This window comes from Microtus oregoni, unplaced genomic scaffold (assembly GCF_018167655.1).
Source record: "Microtus oregoni isolate MIOR12 unplaced genomic scaffold, Mior012 000028F_ref0000031, whole genome shotgun sequence".
NCBI classification, from domain to species: domain Eukaryota; kingdom Metazoa; phylum Chordata; class Mammalia; order Rodentia; family Cricetidae; genus Microtus; species Microtus oregoni.
In genome coordinates, this window is record NW_024543087.1 from 28,026,196 (window position 1) to 28,047,427 (window position 21,232).

At 36.5% G+C, this 21,232-nt stretch overlaps 1 protein-coding gene across 4 annotated transcripts in view; it reads left to right on the plus strand.

Annotated features, from left to right (window-relative positions):
• Trpc1 (transient receptor potential cation channel subfamily C member 1) overlaps positions 1-21,232 on the plus strand; it is a 53,862-nt gene that overhangs the window by 14,401 nt on the left and 18,229 nt on the right. For 3 of the 4 annotated variants that reach the window (XM_041677495.1, XM_041677492.1, XM_041677496.1), the window contains 3 exons: positions 2,917-3,018; positions 8,105-8,307; positions 20,536-20,667. In XM_041677495.1, coding sequence (XP_041533429.1) covers positions 2,917-3,018; positions 8,105-8,307; positions 20,536-20,667 — 437 coding nt within the window. The remainder of the gene's footprint in view (positions 1-2,916; positions 3,019-8,104; positions 8,308-20,535; positions 20,668-21,232) is intronic. The other variant, XM_041677494.1, reaches the window with a different exon arrangement.

Consider the following 21,232-nt stretch of genomic DNA (forward strand, 5'->3'; position numbering starts at 1 on the left):
CAATATAATTTCCAGGTTTTAGCTTTACTTATTTGGGGGTTGTCTGATAATGACCAAGATACTCTAGGCATCATAAGCAAGAAGATGACCCTATATATCTTCACAAGGGCAGAAATCACAGAGCATAGAGCTAGTACAAGTTTTTTTTTCCTTAGGGAGTTTTTATATTTAATAAAGGGCACTGGTAGGAAAGAGTTACATTTTAAAAGATCAAATGAATTATTTGCAATTTTTGGTTCATTTAGAATGGTGGTGTGAAAACCAAAGGGGAATTTTAGTTTAATTTCTGCTTAAAAAGAAGTAAAGGCACAAGAGGAGAGAGAAAAAGTCATTGGATTTTGAAATTATGGTGCTGAAATATTTAGGGAACATGATATACCTTAATTTGAGAATTTTAACCATGAAATAAAAAAGAAAACATTTAGTGACAATAGAAAGATAAGATCAAGTAAAGTCAACAAAGGTAGAACAATTTCAAGTTGTGGAATGTGGGACTAATATTCCTCTGGATGAAGGACTAAGTTCTTATAGAATATTCCAGAGCATTAATATATACTATAAGTGGAAATCAGGTATAGAAACGAAATATAAGTATCTTCTCACACTGAGGGTAGAAGGATCAGAAGTTGTTGGACAAGTTCTGAGGTGAGAAGGAAAGAGTGGCTTCAAATATAGTAAGTTTATGTACTGAATATATTTTAGTGGGGATGGTCAGTTTGCTTAGAAATTGGGAAATAAAAATAAGTGAGGGTGTTTTGTATGCTTGCAAGTATTTAAGAATACTTTAACCTGAGCATGGTGGCACACACCTGTGATCCCAGTGCTTTGGAGGCCGGGGCGAGAGGAACACAAGCTCAAGGCCAGTCTGGTTTTAAGACTGTGTCTCAAATAAATTTATTTTTTTAAATTAAAGTATTTTCCTTCAGAACTGTCATTTATTTATCAAGTAACATACTATTTGTATAGAATGAGTCAATGGCCACTCTTTAATTACGTTTTTAATATAAGTACTTTTCATAGCTGAAGCTTATCCTTTTAAGCATTGAATATTAGCATACCTCTTTACCCTTTACTGAGTAGTGTGCCTGAATATAATTTAACTTTGCCATCATTAGTTGGAGTTGAGAATGTAATCATTTTACTTTGCTTCATGAGGTCCAAAATTATTTTTTAATTGTTTTTATTGAGCTATACATTTTTCTCTACTCCCCTCCCTTCTTCCCTTCTCCCCTTCTGCCCTTACCTGTAGAGGTCTAAAAAATTATTAATAATTTGTCCTAGCATTTAAGTCTGCAGACTTTTGTGTTCTGACAGTGATTTTGTTCTACTGGTATTTTATTCTTTTTGTCGTCAACTTTTAGGTTTTTTTTCTATTCCCCATTTTTGTTGGTTTTATTCTAGCTGTTCTTTTATTCAGTAAAGATCTGAGGAATGCTTAGGAAAGCCACTGCCCTTTACTTATGGACAAGTCTTAAGTCAAAGTGGTTAGGTCTGTCTCTTTCAGGAAATAATGTCTATGATGTTACTCTGTGACTTGGGTTGTTGTTAGTTTTTTGGTTTTTTTTTTTTGGTGATGTTTTGAGTTGTAAATAATTCATGACTATATTTTAGATTATTGGAATTGCATGGTGTTTGAGAGCAGTGGCATTACTATAGTTAGCTTTATTGATTAAATTTAAAACTGTAGATACTATATCTAGTAATAATGGATACTGGGTCCTTGCTTTTAAAAGTTTGTTTGCTTCAACTGATTTAATATGCTAAAACTGAAGGGAAGCATGAACTGAAAAAAGAAAAAAAAAGTCCTTGCACTTTTTAGGACCATATCTAATGAACACTAACATTTTCAAGGGATTAAATTTCTCATCTAGCAAGGAAATTTTTAGCAAGGAAAACATTAGCGATTCCTAGAGTTTAAAAAGCATTCCAGCCCCTATTTTGGGTTGTCAAATACTATTTTTAAACATCCCACTAAAGCTTGCCATTTTTAGTCTTATTTTTGACATTCAAATAAGGACAGTGAAAACTTTATTTTATGCAGCTATAAAGAATGCTACAGATCTGCTATAGTTTCATTCCTGGGGCAAGAATGCTGACATTATGGCATTATCTAAGATTAAATCATCATTCATTACCTCATTTTTCCTTCTGTTATTATGGTTTTTCTTAAAAAAGACAAAAAGCAAGGGATCCAAAACTTGGTGTCATGGTTGCCAGTAGCACGTTGGCTTTGTTAGAAGGGAGTGTAGAGCCCCTGAGTCCTGAGTCTAATATTAGGTTCACCTCTGCTCAGAAGTAGGTCTCCACAGTAGGCTGGGACTGGAACTGTAAACTCTTTCATGACTCTGACAACTTTGGTAACTGAACTCTTTGTGGTTTCTACTTGATGAGTGCTGACAATCTCAAGTTGTACCATTTCTATCGGCAGTGTATGTTTTGAAGATGAGAATAGAGGGCTTTTGTATGTCTTCGTATTCTCCCCTCTTCTCAGAATTACACTGATGATGTTATCCAACATATTTCTTTACTTAATAGTTTCTGGTAATTTCTTTAATAAATTTAGAATTCTAGGAAATTTTTGGTCCATGGTTCAAGATAAAACATCTTGAAGGTTTTTTTGCTTTTGTTTTTGTTTTTAGCTTTAAACATTGCATGGATTAGCACTGTTCCATACATATGAAATAATCATTATTTTATCAGGTTGTGCATTGAAATCAGAACAAAAATGGTACACTGTGGTACATAGAAGTACTACTGATTGGAAAGCAAATGTACTATGTAGACAATATAAATTTTTTAAAATCCAATATTGCTGTATATAATACAGTGTAAAGAATTTAAAAATAACCATGAATTAGTTAAAGTACTTTTAGATTTTTATCTTCCATTTTCATTTTAACTTTCATTTTTTTAAAGTCCGCAGATGCACTTTTGGTGGCCATCGACTCTGAAGTAGTGGGAGCTGTCGATATACTACTTAATCATCGACCAAAACGATCACCAAGACCAACTATAGTAGTCAGTACTCTTAAATACTTATTAATCTGGATTTTTAAGCCAAAGTAGATCTCCTGCCCCATTGCCATCTTTTCTCCCCCTCCCCAGTTTATTTTGTTTTTAAAAGTATTGATATTTTTACTTTGTAAAATATTACTTTGAAGTAAGTAGAGACAATTAATTTTGCTTTCTGGAAACCTTTTTAAAATTAGTTAATATTATGTCAGTGTGAACCAGTATTTCGTTGAAAATACAGATTAGTTTCTAGGTAGATTTAAGATGTACAAGTGATGAAACCATAAAAAAGGAAGACAAAGTAGATAGTATTTAGGTAGCTGGTGTGGAAGAACTGTTTTAGCTTAAAAACAGCAGGTGAGAATTGCAGTGGCACACATTCTCATTGTTACAGAAGTTACGTCTCAATTTCGGGCATTGGGCAAATATAGAACTATGGATACTGGGAAACAGGCTTCCAGGAAGTGTCTCAAATTAATAATAGATCTGGGCCTGGCAGCAAACACTTAATGCCAGCACTCGGGAGGCAGAGTAAGGAGGATCTCTGTGTTTGAGGCCAGGCTGGTCTATATAGCAAGTTTCCAGGCCAGCTAGGGCTACATAGAGAAACCCTATCTTAATGAATAAATACTTACATACATACATACATAAATATTATTATTAGTAGTAGTAGTATTAGTAGTAGTAGTAATAGAAAAAAGTGATAGAAAGCACCAAACTCTATTAGAAAAGAACATTTAGAAATTTTCATAAAATAAAACATAAAATTTTAAAGTATAATTGCTAATCAAGCAAGTTACTGAATTTTGCTTATTTTTGACCAAATTAAGAAAAGTGGCCATGGTTGTGTATTATTGCAGAATCAGGTGTTTTGGAAAATATTTTACAAGGTATATCATAAACAAGAAAGATACTTGTATTCTTTAGCCTAGTGCTGTCTCCTCTGTTGTAGGAGAGAGAGGGCCTGCTTTTCATCCCACCCAGCTAGCTTACACCTGAAATAATCACACAGAAACTGTATTCATTTAAACACTGCCTGGCCCTTTATCTCTAGCCTCTTATTGGCTAACTCTCACATATTAGTTTAACCCCTCTCCATTAATATGTATCGCCACTTGACTGTGGCTTACCGGCATGAGTCTAACCAGCGTCCATCTTGGGCAAGAGAACCATGGCGTCTGCCACTCTGCCCTTCTTCCCAGAATTCTGTTCTGTCTTCCCTGCCTACCTGATTTCCGTTCTATCAACTAGGCCAAGGCAGTTTCTTTAATGACCAATGAAAGCAACACAAATACAGAAGGACCTCCTACACCACTCCTCTAGAAATCTGAGAAGGAAAATAAGCAAATCATTGATTTTTATTTTATGTGTAGCAGTTTGAACACTGTTTGGCATATCCTAAATGTCCAAAAGGTATCTCAGTGGTAGAGCACTTACCTAGCATGACCTTGATTACCTTCCTAGTACATGAGGGGAATAAAAGATAAGTATTCTAAAAGACAAGACAGGAAATATAAATAGTTTTCTATATAAACTTTGGAATATAAGACAATAATTAAAATGACTTTAAAATATTTTGAGTTAGACTTTAATGTATCCCAGATTGCCCTAAACTCCCTAAATAACCAAGGATAATCTTGAACTCCTGAACCTCCTACCCTACCTAAATCCCTATCATTAAAGTGCTGGGGTTATAAGTGTTAGCCACCACACCCAGCTAAAGATAATAATCTTAAATTAAGTTTTAGGAAAAAAAATATTAAATGAGATAAAATGAGGACACTGAACTATACTTATAATTAACTGATGGTTAAAAGTATACATAGAAAAGGGACTGGAGAGATTCTCGATGGTTCAGAGCACTTGCTATTATTGCAGAAGACCTGGGTTCCATTCCCAGCACCCACATGGTAGCTCACAACTATCTAGAACTCCAATTCTAGGGTACCTATCACCTTCATCTGGCTTCTGGGTATTGCATGGACATTGTTCCCAGACAAATATACTTCTGAAATAATCATACACATAAAATAAATAATATTTTTAAATCCTTAAAAATGTACACAGAAAAAAGCTATATAAATATAACCAAATGCCACTTTATAGTAGTCATTTCTTATTGATTGGCCTAATTCGGGATTTTAAAAAAATATTTTATTGGTTTTCTCAGTAGCAAGATAGTCATTTATGATGTTACTTTAAAATGATATATTTTTGTACATTGAATTTAAAAAGTTTTAACATTTATTATTGTTGAAGGTATATTAATCAGTTAATCTTTTTAAATAGTTTCTGGGATTATCATCTAACTGTAATCAGAATAAAAATATTTTTAAGAACTAAACAAATTTTACCTTCATTTCGACCACTAAAAAAAACCAAACCTGATGTTATAAATAGTATAAGGTGTTTGTCTATCATGCAACCTTTAGCAACACACATAGACACACACACACATACAATTTAAAAACTAGTAACAACATGCCAGGTGGCGGCACATGCCTTTAAGTCCAGCACTCGGGAGGCAGATGCAGGTGATCTCTGTGAGATCAAAGCTAGCCTGGTCTACTGAGCAAGTTCCAGCATAGGTCCCAAAACTACAGAGAAACCCTGTCTCGAAAAACAAACAAACAAACAAACAAACAAAAATCTAGCAACATCAACAACAAAGTGTGACTCTCCTAGAATACTCTTTAGTTCAGATGTTGGGAAGAAACCAATAAGAAGGATGTAAAAGGGGGTAGCTTAAAAGGAGGTCCTTTCACTAACAGACCAAAGACAGTAATTCCAGTCAGTGTCTGCCATTCATCCTGCAGTTTCTGCTATATTTATATATTCCTGCTCACCTTCTAGCCTGGGAACACATTTCTGTCTTTGGAGCAGGTGGAGTGCTATTTGCCATTAGAACAGTGGCGAGTATTAGTTTATCACCACTGTTCTCAGCAGTTGAAAGCCTTGGCAGTCCCCAGCTGGTCGGTGAAGAAAGCATTTGCTGCTCTGTCTCTGACAAGGTCATTTATTCAGTCTTTATCTGAATACTTACAACAGCTCTAAAATCACCTTTTAACAACTTTTTTGTTTCTAATCAGACACAAATATTTTAATATATTTTTCTTTTACTACTTCAGTGAATTCATCCTATAGCCTTGACGTGTTGAATTGTCTTTTCACTATTAACTCTAAAATATGGGCTATTTACTTGAAAATATGTAGGTCATACTATCAGCAGTGAAATTATAAACTTTAATCTTTTAACGTCTCATAGTGGTTTTCCAGGCATAAAATGCTTCATAGGAAACACAGGACCTCTTTTCAGTTAGGACTTTAAGCCTGGGAGTAAATATAACTCTTTTCAACCAATACAATGAGAAAAAAGTGCCAATTTTAGGCTTTTATGTAACTGTTACATAAATTCATGAATATGAATCTCCAAAAAATAATTGAAAAGTATAGGAACAAACTTTGTAAAAGAAAAAAGCATATCAGAAAATATCAAAACTTATCAGTATTTAAAAGAAAATAAATTAAAATTTTATTGCTTTTCACCCATGTTAATAGTGTCAGTCCCCTTTTCTGTGAGTGAAACAATAGTATGAAATGGATGCATCCCTATATTGAGACTATAAAGCATTGAAAAGACTTTCACATTATATATCAAGAACTTCTAATTTTTCCTGGCCTTTTGACCTATACTTCTATTTTTGGGGGAGGATCTATGCCAATGAGGTAGTCCTAAATTTCTAAAAGGCTATTTTCGTAGCAGTTTGCTGTAATGTCATTTACATTGCAGAGTATCTTGAACACAGAGTCTGTGAGTTTCCTTAAACTGCATGCAAATTTCTGTGCATGATTTTGTCCCTTGAAGATCCTGGGCTCTAGAGCAATGAGATTATTTTTTTTCTTTTGATCTTTGAAGTATTAAGAACTATTGCTTTTATCAAAAACTATTGTCTTTATCACTCGTGCTTAGCACACTAGGATTTATTCAAAGTGTATCCTTCAGAGGGGGTGAAGTTAAGAAAGGACTAGAAGGAAATATTGTACTATAAAATGTTATTTGAGTAGAAGGAATATGGGTATTTTTATTCTTCTTTCTGCTTTTCTGTATTTTTCAGATATTTTATAATGAGTGTACACTACTTTTACAGTGTTAATAAAAGTTACCAAAATGTGAACTTGATGAGCTTACCCTGGACTCAAACAGCTCTCAGGGAAACCTCTGCAAAAAAGTGAGAAGCATTGGAAAGAATATGCAATAGTCATAAAATAATCAACCTTTTTCTTTAATCTTGATTCTTGAATTACTAATGTTTTTTGTTTTTTGTTTCTTTTTCTCATTTCATACCATTGTAGGTGAAAGGGTTGTTGTAGTGGGAGGAGCTCAGGGTCCCGAGTGACACAGACCTGGATGTGATTGGCACCTGTGCTAGTTATGGTTCAGGCACATTAACTTCTCTGAGCCTCAGTTTCTTCATGGTTACTAATTAAACTCAGCCTAATAGTTCACCGTGGGGATGAAATGGGAGGATAAATGACTAACAGTTGCAGTTCTCATTAGTTATTGACTGTGATTGTAGTTATCTTGCGCATTTGTGACAGGTTGTAGACTATGCAGGGTTTGGATTGTATAAAAAAAAGTAGCTTCACTATTATCTGTAGGACAAGGCTGGCCACACAGGTAGAAATTTTAGTTTTTCTCATGCATTTATACTATTGCTGTTTTTAACATTCTATTTTTCCATTTTATTCTTTTCCTAAAATTCTCGTTCTTTCTCCTTATCATGCATGTGCCTATTAGGTTTTTTAAAAAAATTAATACTTTTTCTTAAAGTATTTCTTTAGATACCCTTGCTTCTTTAGGAAAATGGAACTGTACTTTAGGAATGTTGCCTATTTAAGATTATGTTATATTATATAGCATTTGTTAATTAGAATTGAAATTTTAAAATTTCAAAAAATGAGTTGAAGTAAAATGTATTATTCTTAAAACAATTCTAAAGTTCCTTATAGATTTTTTTATTCCATCCTTTAGATAAGTATATTTTTATGTCACAGATAATAACCTTTGGACATTTGTATGAATATTTTTCAGAAACTTATGGAACGAATTCAGAATCCTGAATATTCAACAACGATGGATGTTGCCCCTGTCATTTTAGCTGCTCATCGTAACAACTATGAAATCCTTACCATGCTTTTAAAACAGGACGTGTCTTTGCCCAAGCCCCATGCAGTTGGCTGTGAATGCACGCTGTGTTCTGCAAAAAACAAAAAGGACAGCCTCAGACATTCCAGGTTAGAAAATGAGGGTTCAATAAGTGATGTACCAAGGTACATGTCAATGATGATTATTTAAAAAAATATTCTCTCAGTGCAATTTCTGAGAAATGTGCTTGGGAGCCTTAGGAAGTCAGATTTCTAGCGCCTTTGCTTATCAGGTGAATTCTGAAATTTTCAGAAATGTTTACCAAATGCTAAATAGGAAAATCCTTCAAGTTGTATATGAAGTTTATCTCATACTCTTTCTGGTGAAGCTTTTTAGAGGCATAGTTTATTAGTTCAAGAGTAGTTTCAGGTAGCAAGAATAGAAGGGCACCACTTGCTACCTTATAAAGAAAACAAAACTACTACTATATCATCATCTTCTTTACCACCACCATGATGATGATCATCATCATGTTAGCTTTTTGAGACAGTCTTGCCATATAGCACTGGCTAGTGGAACTCATCTTGTAGACTGTAAAGCTGGCCTTTAAGTTGCCTCTTAGCTTCTTGAGTACTTGTGGTATTTCTGGTAGTTGTCTTCTACCAGAAATAGTGGTGCACACCTACTATTTCTGGTAGAAGACAACTTTAAAACATTTATTTAAATATTTTTAGTTTATGTATATAAGTGTTTTGCATGCATATATATTTGTATACCACATGTTTACAGTGAAGGCCAGGTCTTCTGGAACTTGAGGTACAGTCACTTGTATAGGGAGCCTGGGAAACACTGAGTGAGTGAACTCCTGAATAAATGTGTATTGTTGACATGAGGATAGCCATGTTGAGAACTTCAATGGCTTCACCCTCCAGGGTGGTAAAGCCTTACCCAGGTGAGGCTCAAGAGGGGTGACACATATCTCCTTAGGTGCCCAGGTATGAGTGTTTATGAAAGATTTTTTAGCACAGTTTGTGAGTGTGCAAAGACTAGTAACTTCAACTTCCTTCTCCCAGATGTTTGTAGCCTGAGACAGCTGCCTACAGAGATCTCCAACTGAGAATAGCTAATCCCTCCATCTGTGCTATACATATTAATGTGCTGAGAGGTTCCAGAGGTAGCAAAACCCCACCTGATCCCAGATTTTCTCTCTCTCTCTCTCTCTCTCTCTCTCTCTCTCTCTCTCTCTCTCTCTCTGTGTGTGTATCTGTGTAGTTTGTCCTTTCCTCATTCCTTCTTCCTTCTCACACTTAGTTAGGGCTCCAGAACCCAAGCTTCACAGGTCGTGTTATACTTGTTTCCCATTGTGTGGATGCCAGGAACTGAACCTAGGTTCTGTGCAGAACAAGAATTGGTCTTAACCACTGAAATATCTTTCCAGTCCACAGACTTAATTTCTCACTAAATATTTTAGCTATTCATGCCTCTTGTTTTCCCTCTTAGACCATATTTATCTTTACTTCTTTACTATTTATCATCTTTTCCCATCTCCCAGTTGAAATGTTAAGATCAAGAAAGCACCTGCCTTCTATAGGTCTCACAAGATCATCCCATGGACAGTTTTATTACTGTGGTGGTCAGCTGATTGAGAAGTCAATCTGAAAAGAATAAGCCTTTTCTCTGCTTTAATATGGTTTTGATTCTCATGTGGCCGTGTTGTGATATGGCCAGTCTTAGACATGGTAGCACACATCTATAACCTCATTACCTAGAGTACTGAGGCAGGAGAATCATAAATTTGAGGCCAGCAGAGGGTATTTAGAGAAGTAAAATTGCTTGGTCTTAGGTATTATTATACATAGTATCAAAAGATGTTTGTATTGTAATGAAGCAACCTCTTTGGTCCTTGATTTCCTTGTCTGTAAAATAGACCTAAGTATTTAATAAATATTTACATAATAAATACTAACTAGAAAAAGTGTGATGTTCAGTTTTTATTGGATGTACATAACTTTTAGCACTTGCAAAGTAGGAAAGCTTAGAAATAGTTGTAAGTTGAACCTTCCAAGTTGAGGAGCATCAGTGTAGTGATGCACCTCTTGATGGCATCAACATGGGTAAGGAGGGATATTATATTTTCTCTTACTGTAAACAGGTGAAGCTTTCATATCCTGATCACACAGTCCCAAATAATTACAAACTGATTGGCTGTTCAGGCTTATTACTAACTAGCACTTAACATTTAAATTTACTAATTTCTATTAATTTATGTATTGTCCTATGGTGTGACTTTTACTGGTCACTGGCATTTTGTTCCTTATGTGACTGCTTGTGTCTCTCTCAACTTTGCCCTTCCTCATCTGAGTCCTCAGTTTGATTGTTCTGCCCAACCTTATCCTGCCTGGCTATTGGTCAAACAGCTTTTATTATTAGCCAATGGAAACAATACATATTTTTAGTGTACAGAAGCATTCCATAGCATTTCCCCTTTTCTATCAAAAAGAAAGATTTTAATATAGTAAAATTACATATAACAAAATAATTATTAAGTAAGAATTATAATATCTAGTCTGTATTTGACAAAAGTAGAAAAAATATTCTATTATCTATCTTGGTGAGTCTAAAGTTTTATATATAATTTATCTTTTTATCATAACTAAGAAAATCTATAATTATAACTGTCTAGCCTTCAACTCCATCAAAGACCTGAGTAGGAAGTAATATTACTTGAGTAAGCAGGAAGTGCAAGTGACTTCCAAAAATGTAGGAAGTGACAGAAGCATCTGGCTGCCTGAACAGTCACCCAAGTTTTCTCTGTAATGTTGGGGCATCTAACTTTGGCCTACAGGCCTAGCATATCTGACAGACTTTCCTATGAAGCAGGGAACTTTGAAGGACTGACTTACCTTCCCTTGGCAAAACTTGGCAGTCACCTTTCTTAGTGTCCTGCTGGTCCATTTTGAACAGTAACTGTCAGCAATTGAGACAAGGACATTTCTTTGCCCTCATGGCTAGCTTTTCCCACAAAGAGAACAAACTCCACACAGAGTTTATTTGATGCCCACCATCTTCTCTGGAGTACATTGTTGCTGCCAGGAGTAGATGTGTCTCACTGTCATGAAAAGTCTAAGTTATTAAGACATTTTAAATGCCATATTCTGCAGGTCTTTGAAATGTTTGAAGAATATCTGTCTGAAATATATCTCTGTATGACTATAGGTTCGACTGTTATAGATGAATAACACTATTTTTGTAAATCCGCATTTCTTAATTATGTACTGCATTTTTAATTAAGCTGTATAAACACAATATCTTAAGCAAGAGTAGAAGTATACCTACAGTATAACAAAATTAAGCTTAAATTTATATCAATAACTAAAATCTATACCAATGTAAAATATTTTGAGATTAGTGTTTGTTTTTTGGATTATAGTAGATTCAATAATCTATCTTTTTCTCCATCATTTCTATATCATATCCCCCTTTCTTCTTTTAGAAAGAGATTAACTATGACCAATAACAATTTTTTTTTTTTGGTTTTTCGAGACAGGGTTTCTCTGTGGTTTTGGAGCCTGTCCTGGAACTAGCTCTTGTAGACCAGGCTGGTCTCGAACTCACAGAGATCTGCCTGCCTCTGCCTCCTGAGTGCTGGGATTAAAGGCGTGCGCCACCACCGCCCGGCAACCAATAACAATTTATAACCAACCCCTCCTTAAATGAAAACAAACATTCATAAGCAATATTTTGAGAATTTGGGCATATTTCTCTAGACAACTTCCTACTGATTGCTGGATGTTGGTAATTTTTGAGGAACCCTGAGGAAATAGAGAATTATGGTTGCATCTTGCCTGTAGTAGTCTGTGAGACTGCATCTTCTCAGCCAGTTACCTTGAAGCTGTTCTGGATGTTGGATTACCTAGGTTATTGCTCCCATCAGAGACCTTCCTAGATCTAACCATATTAGCCTGGAAGGAATCCACAGCTTCTCATCTTCTGTGGAAACAAAAGCAGAACCTCTTTTCCAAAGCAACATATCCTTTAACCCAAATTTTGAAGTTAAGATATCTTTAAAATATAAAATTTGTGATTTAAAATATATAGGTTGGTTTAACTTAGCAGTCCCCACAATCAAATGTCTCTAAGTAGTTAGCTCATTAACAACCAAAAAATCCAAAGAAAACACAATAATATACATAATCCAGACTCTATGTATTTTGCATCTTTACATAACTTAATTATATATTTTTTAAATTTCCCTATTACTTTAAGGGATTTATTATTTTTAAGTCTTTTTTTTTTAAAAAATCTGTGACTGTTTATACCCTTTATCCTCTCTCTCTCTCAAGCCTATGTACATTTGAAACATACTGTGACCCATTTAGAGGCTTTTTTTTTTTTGACTGAATCTGTCTTTATTGTGTTTTTCTGACCTTTTTTAATTATATGAGTAAAGTGACCTGGCACTCACAGCTCAAGTTCAAATAGCTCAGTTAGTAGAGCATGAGACTTTTAATTGCATGGTCATCTATTCAAGCCCCACATTGGGTGCCAGATAAAGAGGAATGGATCTCTGGGATTAAGTCAGATTTGTTAAACAGGTGCAGAATATAAAGTACACTCATAATACAGAATGAGGCTCTAACACTGCTGATGTTTTAGCTGCTGATCCTCATTCCCAAAGGCAATTGGGGAGTTACAGGAAGGTCACCAAGCTGCTGCTGCCAGTGACCCCTCTACAATCTAAGAGAGCACCTGACCCTCACCCTCCATTTTTACCCAGTCATGTATTCCCAGAAAAGACCATGCCCATATTGTCTGACAGACCAAATTCCCACAGCATCTTAGTATATGACTTGTCCACTCATTCTCTTGACCTGTGAATTATTTTTAAATGTGTTGTGTTTTATATACATTTATACAAAGGATTCCCAGATTTCTTTCTATTAGTAACTTCTCCCTTAATTCTGAAGGATTGAGAGTATAATTCTTTTCTAATATAGTATTAAGTAACAAACTAAGTTCACTCTTTTAAAATGTAAAATTCCGATAATGTAAATGTAAAATTTAGGCTATGTGGTGGTTTGAAAGAAAATGGCTTCCAGGTGGTGGTGGCACACACCTTTAATCCCAGCACTTGGGAGGCAGAGGCAGGTGGATCTCTGTAAGTTCGAGGCCAGCCTGGTCTACAAGAGCTAATTTCCAGGACAGGCTCCAAAGCTACAGAGAAACCCTGTTTCGAAAAACAAAAATAGAAAGAAAGAAAGAAAGAAAGAAAGAAAGAAAGAAAATGGCCTCCAAAGAGAGTGGCACTGTTAGGAGTTGTGGCCTTCTTGTTGGAGTAGGTACAGTCTTGGAGGAAGTGTGTCACTGTGAAGGTGGGCTTTGAGGTCTCATATATGCTCAAGACACTGCCCAGTGTCTGAGTCTACTTCCAGTTGCCTGCGAATCAAGATGTAGGACTCTCAGCTTCTTCTCCAGCACCATGTCTGCCTTCATACCACCATGTTATACCATGATGATAATGGACTAAACCTATGAAAATGTGAGCCATGCCATTGGCTTTCCTTTATAAGAGTTGTCATGGTCACGGGGTCTCTTCACAGCAATAGAAACCCTAACTAAGACAAAAGTTGGTATCAAGGACTGGAATATTGCTGTGATAGGCCTGACCACATTTTTCTTTGAAAGAATTTGGACTTTGGTACTTTGGGTTAGGAAAGCAATGGAATACTTTAAGTGCTACTTAATGGACCATTCTAGTAAGAACATGGAAGACAATGATTTGAACTGTGAGTGGCTCAAGAGGTTTCCAAGGCGAAAAATTTTAGTATGTTGCCTAGAAATCTCTCTTGTGATATTTTGGTGAAGAAAGTGGCTGCTTTTTGCCCTTGTCCAAAAATTTGCCTGAGGTTAAAATGAAGAAATTTTGATTAATTCCTTTGGCAGAGGAAATCTCAAAACAGCCTTGTCTTAGTTAGGGTCTCTATTGCTGTGAAGAGACACCATGACCAAAGCAACTCTTATAAGGAAAAACATTTAATGGAGTAGCTCTCTTACAGTTTCAGAGGTTCAACCCGTTATTATTATGGCAGGGAGCATGGAGGCCTGCAGGCAAACATGGTGCTAACTATATCTTGATGAGAAGACAACAGGAAGTAGACTGAGGCACTGGGCATGGCTTGGGCATAGATGAGACCTCACAATCCAACACCCACGGTGACATACTTCCTCCAACAAGACTGCATCTACTCCAACAAAGCCATATCTCCTAATAGTGCCACTCCCTATGAGCTTATGGGGGCCAGTTACATTTAAACCACCACATTTCATTCTCCATAAATGTGTGACAATATCATAATGCAAAATGAATTTAATTCAACTTCAAAAGTCTCCATAGTTTATCACAGTCTCAACAATGTTTAAGAGTCCAAAGTTCAGAGTCTATTCTGAGAGTCATACAGTCTCTTAACTGTATTTCCCATCCCAAAACATAGGGAAGGGAATATAGTGAGGAAATGCTGGACCAAAGCAAGACCAAAAACCAACTGGGCAAACTCCAAGCTCTGCATCTTCATGTCTAATGTCAAAACACTCTTTAGATCTCCAACTCCTTTCAGCTTTGTTGACTGCAACACACTTCTCTCTCTTGGGGTCGTCCCATTCCCTGTTAGCAGTTTTCCCCGACAGTTATCCCACAGCTCTAGCATCACCAACATCTTGAGTTCTTCAAGGCAATCCAGGCTTCAACTTCACAGCTTCACAAAATGGCCTCTTTGGGCCTCCATTCAGAGACACCCCTGACACATGCTGGCCTCAGTGAGTGTCATTAGGTGTGGAGGCAAATTCCATAACCCATTTCTTCTATCCTTCACTCTAAAACCAGAACCACGTGGCTGAACCTGCCACGTTCTGCTGCTTGCTAAGACTGGAACATGGCCCCCTTCATTCAGTTACATCTTCACCAGCTTCCTGTTTCTGATAATTTCCTTCACTGCCTAAGCTTGGTTATTCTGGAACTTGCTCTGTAGACCAGGCTGGCCTCAAACTCCGAGATCTGCTGGCCCAAAGGCATGCATCACTATATCTTGCTCTAAGCATTTCTTTCTCTTTTTTAAGGTTTATTTATTTATTATGCATACAGTGTTCTGTCTGCATGTATGCTTGCAGGTCAGAAGAGGACACCAGATCTCATTAGAGATGGTTGTGAGCCACCATGTGGTTGCTGGGAATTGAACTCAAGACTTCTGGAAGAGCAACCAGTACTCTTCACCTCTGAGCCATCTTTCCAGCCCCTAAGCTTTTCTTTAGTTCCCTTTCACAAGTTAGAAATTTACCTGGGTGGAATCTTGCCCTGAGTTCACTACTCACATTATTCCATTTCATAAATCTGTTTATGTCCTTGAACACAGAATTTAGGTCTATTCCACTTCCTGATGCCTCTTTTATCAATCTGTATGTTCTGAATTATTTGCTCAGCTTGCTTTTGTTCATTATAAATCTTCATTTGAATTACCACTAATAACACAACAGAATATATTGTTTTGAGATTTTATTCAGACTACCACAAACCTAGTATAGACTGTGACTACTAGTATTCATGCTTATAAAGATTTATAATGAAAAGGAGCAAGCTGAGGAGTAAAGGAATACCAGTCTTGTGTTAGAGCTAAATCCAGTGTTTGGTGTTCAAAGAGATAAACAGATTAAGAAATGGACTAAAGGGAGTGGTAACCTCAGGACAAGATCCCACCCAGCTAAGTTCCTAACTTGTGAAAAGGAATTAAAGAAAAGCTGGTTCTGGAGAGATGGTTCAGCGGTTAAGAGCACTGGCTGCTCTTCCAGAGGGCCTGAATTCAGTAACCAGCAACCACATGGTGGCTTACAGTCATGTGAGATATGATGCACTCTTCTGGCATAAAGCTGCATAGGCAGACAGAGCACTCATACAAAAAAAAAATAAATGAATAAAAAAAGAATGGAAAGGAGGGAAGGAGGAAAGAAAAGGAAGAAAGGAAGGTAGAAAGGAAAGAAAGAAAAAGAGACAGACAGAAAGAAAGAAAGAAAGAAAGAGAGAGAAAGAAAGAAAGAAAAAGAAAGAAAGAAAGAAAAAAGCTTAGAGCCAATTGGTGGCTCACGCCTTTAATCCTTTAATACGTCACTTGGAAGGCAGAGGCTGGTGGATCTTTGAGTTTGAGGCCAGCCTGGTCTACAGAGCAAGTTCCAGAATAGCCAAGCTTAGACAGTGAAGGAAACCATGGAAAACAGAAAGCTGGTGACACTGTAATTGAATGAGGGGCCATGTTCTAGCTGCAAGAGAAAGTGTGTTGCAGTCAACAAAGCTGAAAGGAGTTGGAGATCTGGAAAGTGTTTTAACATCAGACATGGAGATGCAGAGTTTGGAGTTTGCCTAGTTGGTTTTTGGTCTTGCTTTGGTCCAGTATTTCCTCTCTATGTTCCCTTCCTTATGTTTGGAATGGTAATATATATCCTGTGCCATTATGTGTTGGAAGTAAATGATCTGCTTTTTGAATTTTATTTTACAGGGGATTACAGTTAAGAGATTGTATGAATTTCAGAAGAGACTTTGAACTTTAGACTTTTAAATAAGTCTGAGACTTATAGATCATGGGGATTTTTGAAGTTGGACTGAATGCATTTTTGCACTGTGATATGGCTACAAGCCTTTGGGGGGCCAGGAAGTTATATTAATGCTTTGAAAGAAAATGGCCCCCAAAAGGAGTGGCACTATTAGGAGGTGTAGCCTTGTTTTAATAGGTATGGTCTTGTTGGAGGAAATGTGTCACTGTGGAGGCAGGCTTTGTGGTCTCATATATGCTCAAGATACCACCCAGTGACTGAGTCTAGTTCCAGTTGCCTGTTAGTCAAGATGTAGGACTCTCAGCTACTTCTCCAGCACCATGTCTGCCTGCACACCACCATGTTATACCATGATGATAATGGACTAAACCTATGAAAATGTAAGCCACCCCTTTAAACACTTTTCTTCGTAAGATTATTATGGTCATGGGGTCTCTTCACAGCAATAGAAACCCTAAGATAGTATATTTATAAAGTTTATCATTGGTCACTTTAACTTTAGAGTTTAACCATGTCAAACCAAAACTTTGTTTTAGCCACTCTCCCAGTACATAAAAACAACAGAGTCTAATTTTTATATCCATGTTGGCACTGTTTTTTCAAATCTTACCTAAATGGAATCATTTGGTTGCTTATGGATCCTGCACATGATCCTGCATTAAGTAACTTAATACTTCTTTAGGTCTTTTCTTTTTCTAAACGTATGAGTTACCCACATATGTGTAATTGTCTAGTCAGCTAGGGATTTATGTAAACACTATTAATCCATCTGTGGTTTTCTCATTTCCAGAGTATCTCTTGACATTTCTGGTTGGTCCTCTACTGGCCTCATCCTGACTTGCAGGCTCAGTCTTGATAACCTAGTTTTCCATTGGTCATTTTGTCCAGTCCACTATTTGGTTCTTCTAGACCAAAGTTACAGGTTTACTAGCATGAACCTGACAAAACTCTAGCTCTTTATTGAACAGGGGATAGGAAGGATTGAGGCAGAGCTCAGCCATAACTTCTTAAACTCAATGCGAAGGGCATAAAACTTGTCAACAGTAAAAGGTTTGCAAATGTGAAATGGCTAAAAATTCAAAATCGAACAGCAAATTTGGAGTGTTTCTGCCTGTATTGTGTTGTGCAGCTTCACTGAAGCCCACTTGTGCCTGAATGTCATCTAAAAGTAATGATAAAATTAATCAATGTAGATATATTGATGAAAGCATGGAGATAAGTTGTCTATACATATTTAGTAATTATAGTGCAGGCAGTTGCTTCTTCAGAAATACTTAAGATACAGATATGGTGGTACATGCCCATAATCTGAGCTACTTGAAAGGTTGATGCAGACAATTGGATGCTGTTTGTTTTGTTTTTTAGGTGGTATCTTGCTATGTTTCCCAAACTAACCTTGAGTTCAAGCAATCCTCTGTTGTAAGGAGACCGCTTGTTTGTTTCCGGCTGCTCAGCCCCGAAATAACCACACAGAAACTGTATTAATTAAATCACTGCTCGGCCCATTAGCTCTATGGTGTAGGAGGTCATTCTGACTATATGTTGCTTTCATTGGTTGAATCAAGAGACTGCCTTGGCCTTTTGATAGGACAGAATTTATGTGGGTGGAGTAGATAGAACAGAATGCTGGGAGGAAGAAGGCAGAGAGAGGGAGCTACCCGCCATGAAGCTGCCAGGTTAGACATGCTGAATATTTCCTGGTAAGCCATGGCCTCGTGGTGTCATACAGATTATTAGAAATGGGGTGAATCAAGATGTGAGAGTTAGCCAATAAGAGGCTAGAGCTAATGGGCCAGGCAGCAATTTAATTAATACGGATCTCTGTATGATTAGGGGGTTAAGCTAGCCCAGCGGCCAGGAGCTGGGTGGTGGGACACAGCCCACCGCTCCATTTACTACAGCTCTAGCTTCTAATTGGCTAACTCTTCATATTATTTAACCCATCTCCATTAATCTGTGTATTGCCTCGAGGCTGTGGCTTACCAGGTAAAGTTTCGGCATCTATCTCTGGTGGGGTTACATGGTTTCTCTCTGACTCTGTCATTTTTCTCTGAGCATTCAGTTTAGTTTGCCCCACCTAGCTAAGTTCTGCCCTGCTATAGGCCAAATCAGTTTCTTTATTCATTAACCAATAAAAGCAACACATAGACACAAAGACTTCCCACACCATTTCTCCTTTTCTGTTTAAACAAAAAGAAAGGTTTTTAACTTTAACCTAGTAAGATTACATATTACAAAATAGGTATCAAGTAAAAATTACGGTTATAATATTTATACCTACTTTATCTTTTATTATAACTAAGGAAGACTATAATAATAAATTTTTCAACTCCATCAAAGACTCCAGAAGGATATAATATTTTCTAAGTAAACAGGAAGTACATTGTAAGCAACTTCCAAACCTCTAGAATTGAAAGAGACATCTTCCTGCCCAAAGTTCTTCTATATCATTGGGGCATCCAATCTTCAGCTCACAGGTCCATAGTATCTAGCAGACTTTCCCATGAAGCAGGAAATTTCAAAGACAATTCCACCTATATTGGCAGTTTGTCAGTCACTTTCGTCTGTGTCCTGCAGAATGTCTGAAAGACTCTTTCATGAAGCAGGAACCCCAAAGAACTGTGTCACCTTCTTTAGGCAACTTCAGCAGTCATTTTTCTGTGGATTCTGCATGTCCAGTACATATAGCATAACATCAAGCAGTCCAGGCAAGAGCAGTTTCTTGCCAAAATGGTTAGCAAACTCCATAAGGAGTTTCTTCAATGTCCATCATCCTCTTGAAGTAGATTGGTGCTGCCAGGAGCAGATGAGTCTCATTGTCATGAAAAGTCTAAGTTCTTAAGAAATTTTAAATGCCATATTTTGTAGTCTTTGAAAGGTTTCAAGTTATCTATCTAACTAAAATAAATCTCTATATATCTAGAAAACCTAACTAATATGACTACAAGCTTGACTATTATAAAGGACTCTCTATTAACCTATATTATTAATTATTCATTACATTTTAAATGAGATACACAAACACAATACCTTAATCAAGAGCAGAAATATACATATAAGAAAATTGACCTTAAATTTGTATCAGTAGACCAAGATTCATACCAATGCAAATCTCTATTATATCATATCTCCCTTTAAATATAAACAAACATATACAAACAATATTTGAAAATTTGGGCATGTTGTCTTCAAACTGCTTCCTGCTTTTTATTGGGTAAAGTAATTTTTTGAGTGGGTGTTCACAGTGACCTTTTAAGGGGTCTTGGTCCATCAAACTATATTAGTCTGGAAGGATTCCACAGGTTCTCATCCTCTGTGGAAACAAAAGAAGAACCTCTTTTCCAAAGCGACATATCCTTAGACCCAAATTCTGAAATCAAGATACCTTTATGTTGGTTTATCTTTGCAGTCCATACAATGAAATGTCTCTCTGTACTTAGCTCCTTCACAGTCAAAAAATTCAAAGAAGACACAATAATATACATAATCCAGACTCTGTGTAACCTTCAAGCTCCCAATCCTATCTCAGCTGCCTGAGAGCTGAAATTACAGCTATATCAAGGCAGCCAAAATTTTGAATATTTGAAAAGAGTTGGTAACTTAGAGCAGTGGACAACATTTTCCAGTATTTGTTTTTCAAAATATTTAAGTTTTAGGTGTTAGGGAAAATATCTTGAAATAAGCATATTTTAATATTTTGTACTTTATAAGTTTATAAACATTGCATATTAAAACTAACAAGGGCAATTTTTTTTACGTTGTGTAATCTAATTTTATCACAGGTTTCGTCTTGATATCTATAGATGTCTAGCCAGCCCAGCTCTAATAATGTTAACAGAGGAGGATCCAATCCTGAGAGCATTTGAACTTAGTGCTGACTTAAAAGAACTCAGCCTTGTGGAGGTGGAATTCAGGTGGGGAAGAATGGATGTCGTTATGTCTTTTGTTGCAGAATCTTCTGCTTCAATCTGTTTATAGGATGCATGATAATTTGCATTTATTTACAGTTAATCTAAGATGAGTAATGTTGTTGCCATTTGGAATTTTCTTTCTCTGTCAAAGTAACATGTTGGTGCTGATTAGTTGACTCCTCCTCTGTGCTTTGCCCTTCTGTAACCACACAGTCCCCAGGCAAACCTTGCAGTCCTCCTATGGTGAGTATTTCTAGTACCCTCTTACCAGCTCCCATTTTCAAAGTGCCAACAGGAACTGTACACTAACCCACTTTCCTGTCACAGTTGCCTATGTGGCCCCATCTTGAAAGTCAACAAAGTTCGTTCACACTTGCAGAGCAGGATCAGAAAGCACAGGGTTTTTTTTTTTTTTTTTTTTTTTAGCCTTAATACAATCATTCAGAGTGTGTTCCTGAAAGTTCTGAGTCCAGAGACTTACGAAAGACTACATTTAAGTCTTCAGGTTTAGAACTGCTATTCTTTAAGTACATTGCATTAAAAAAAAAAAACCTCGATATGACATCTA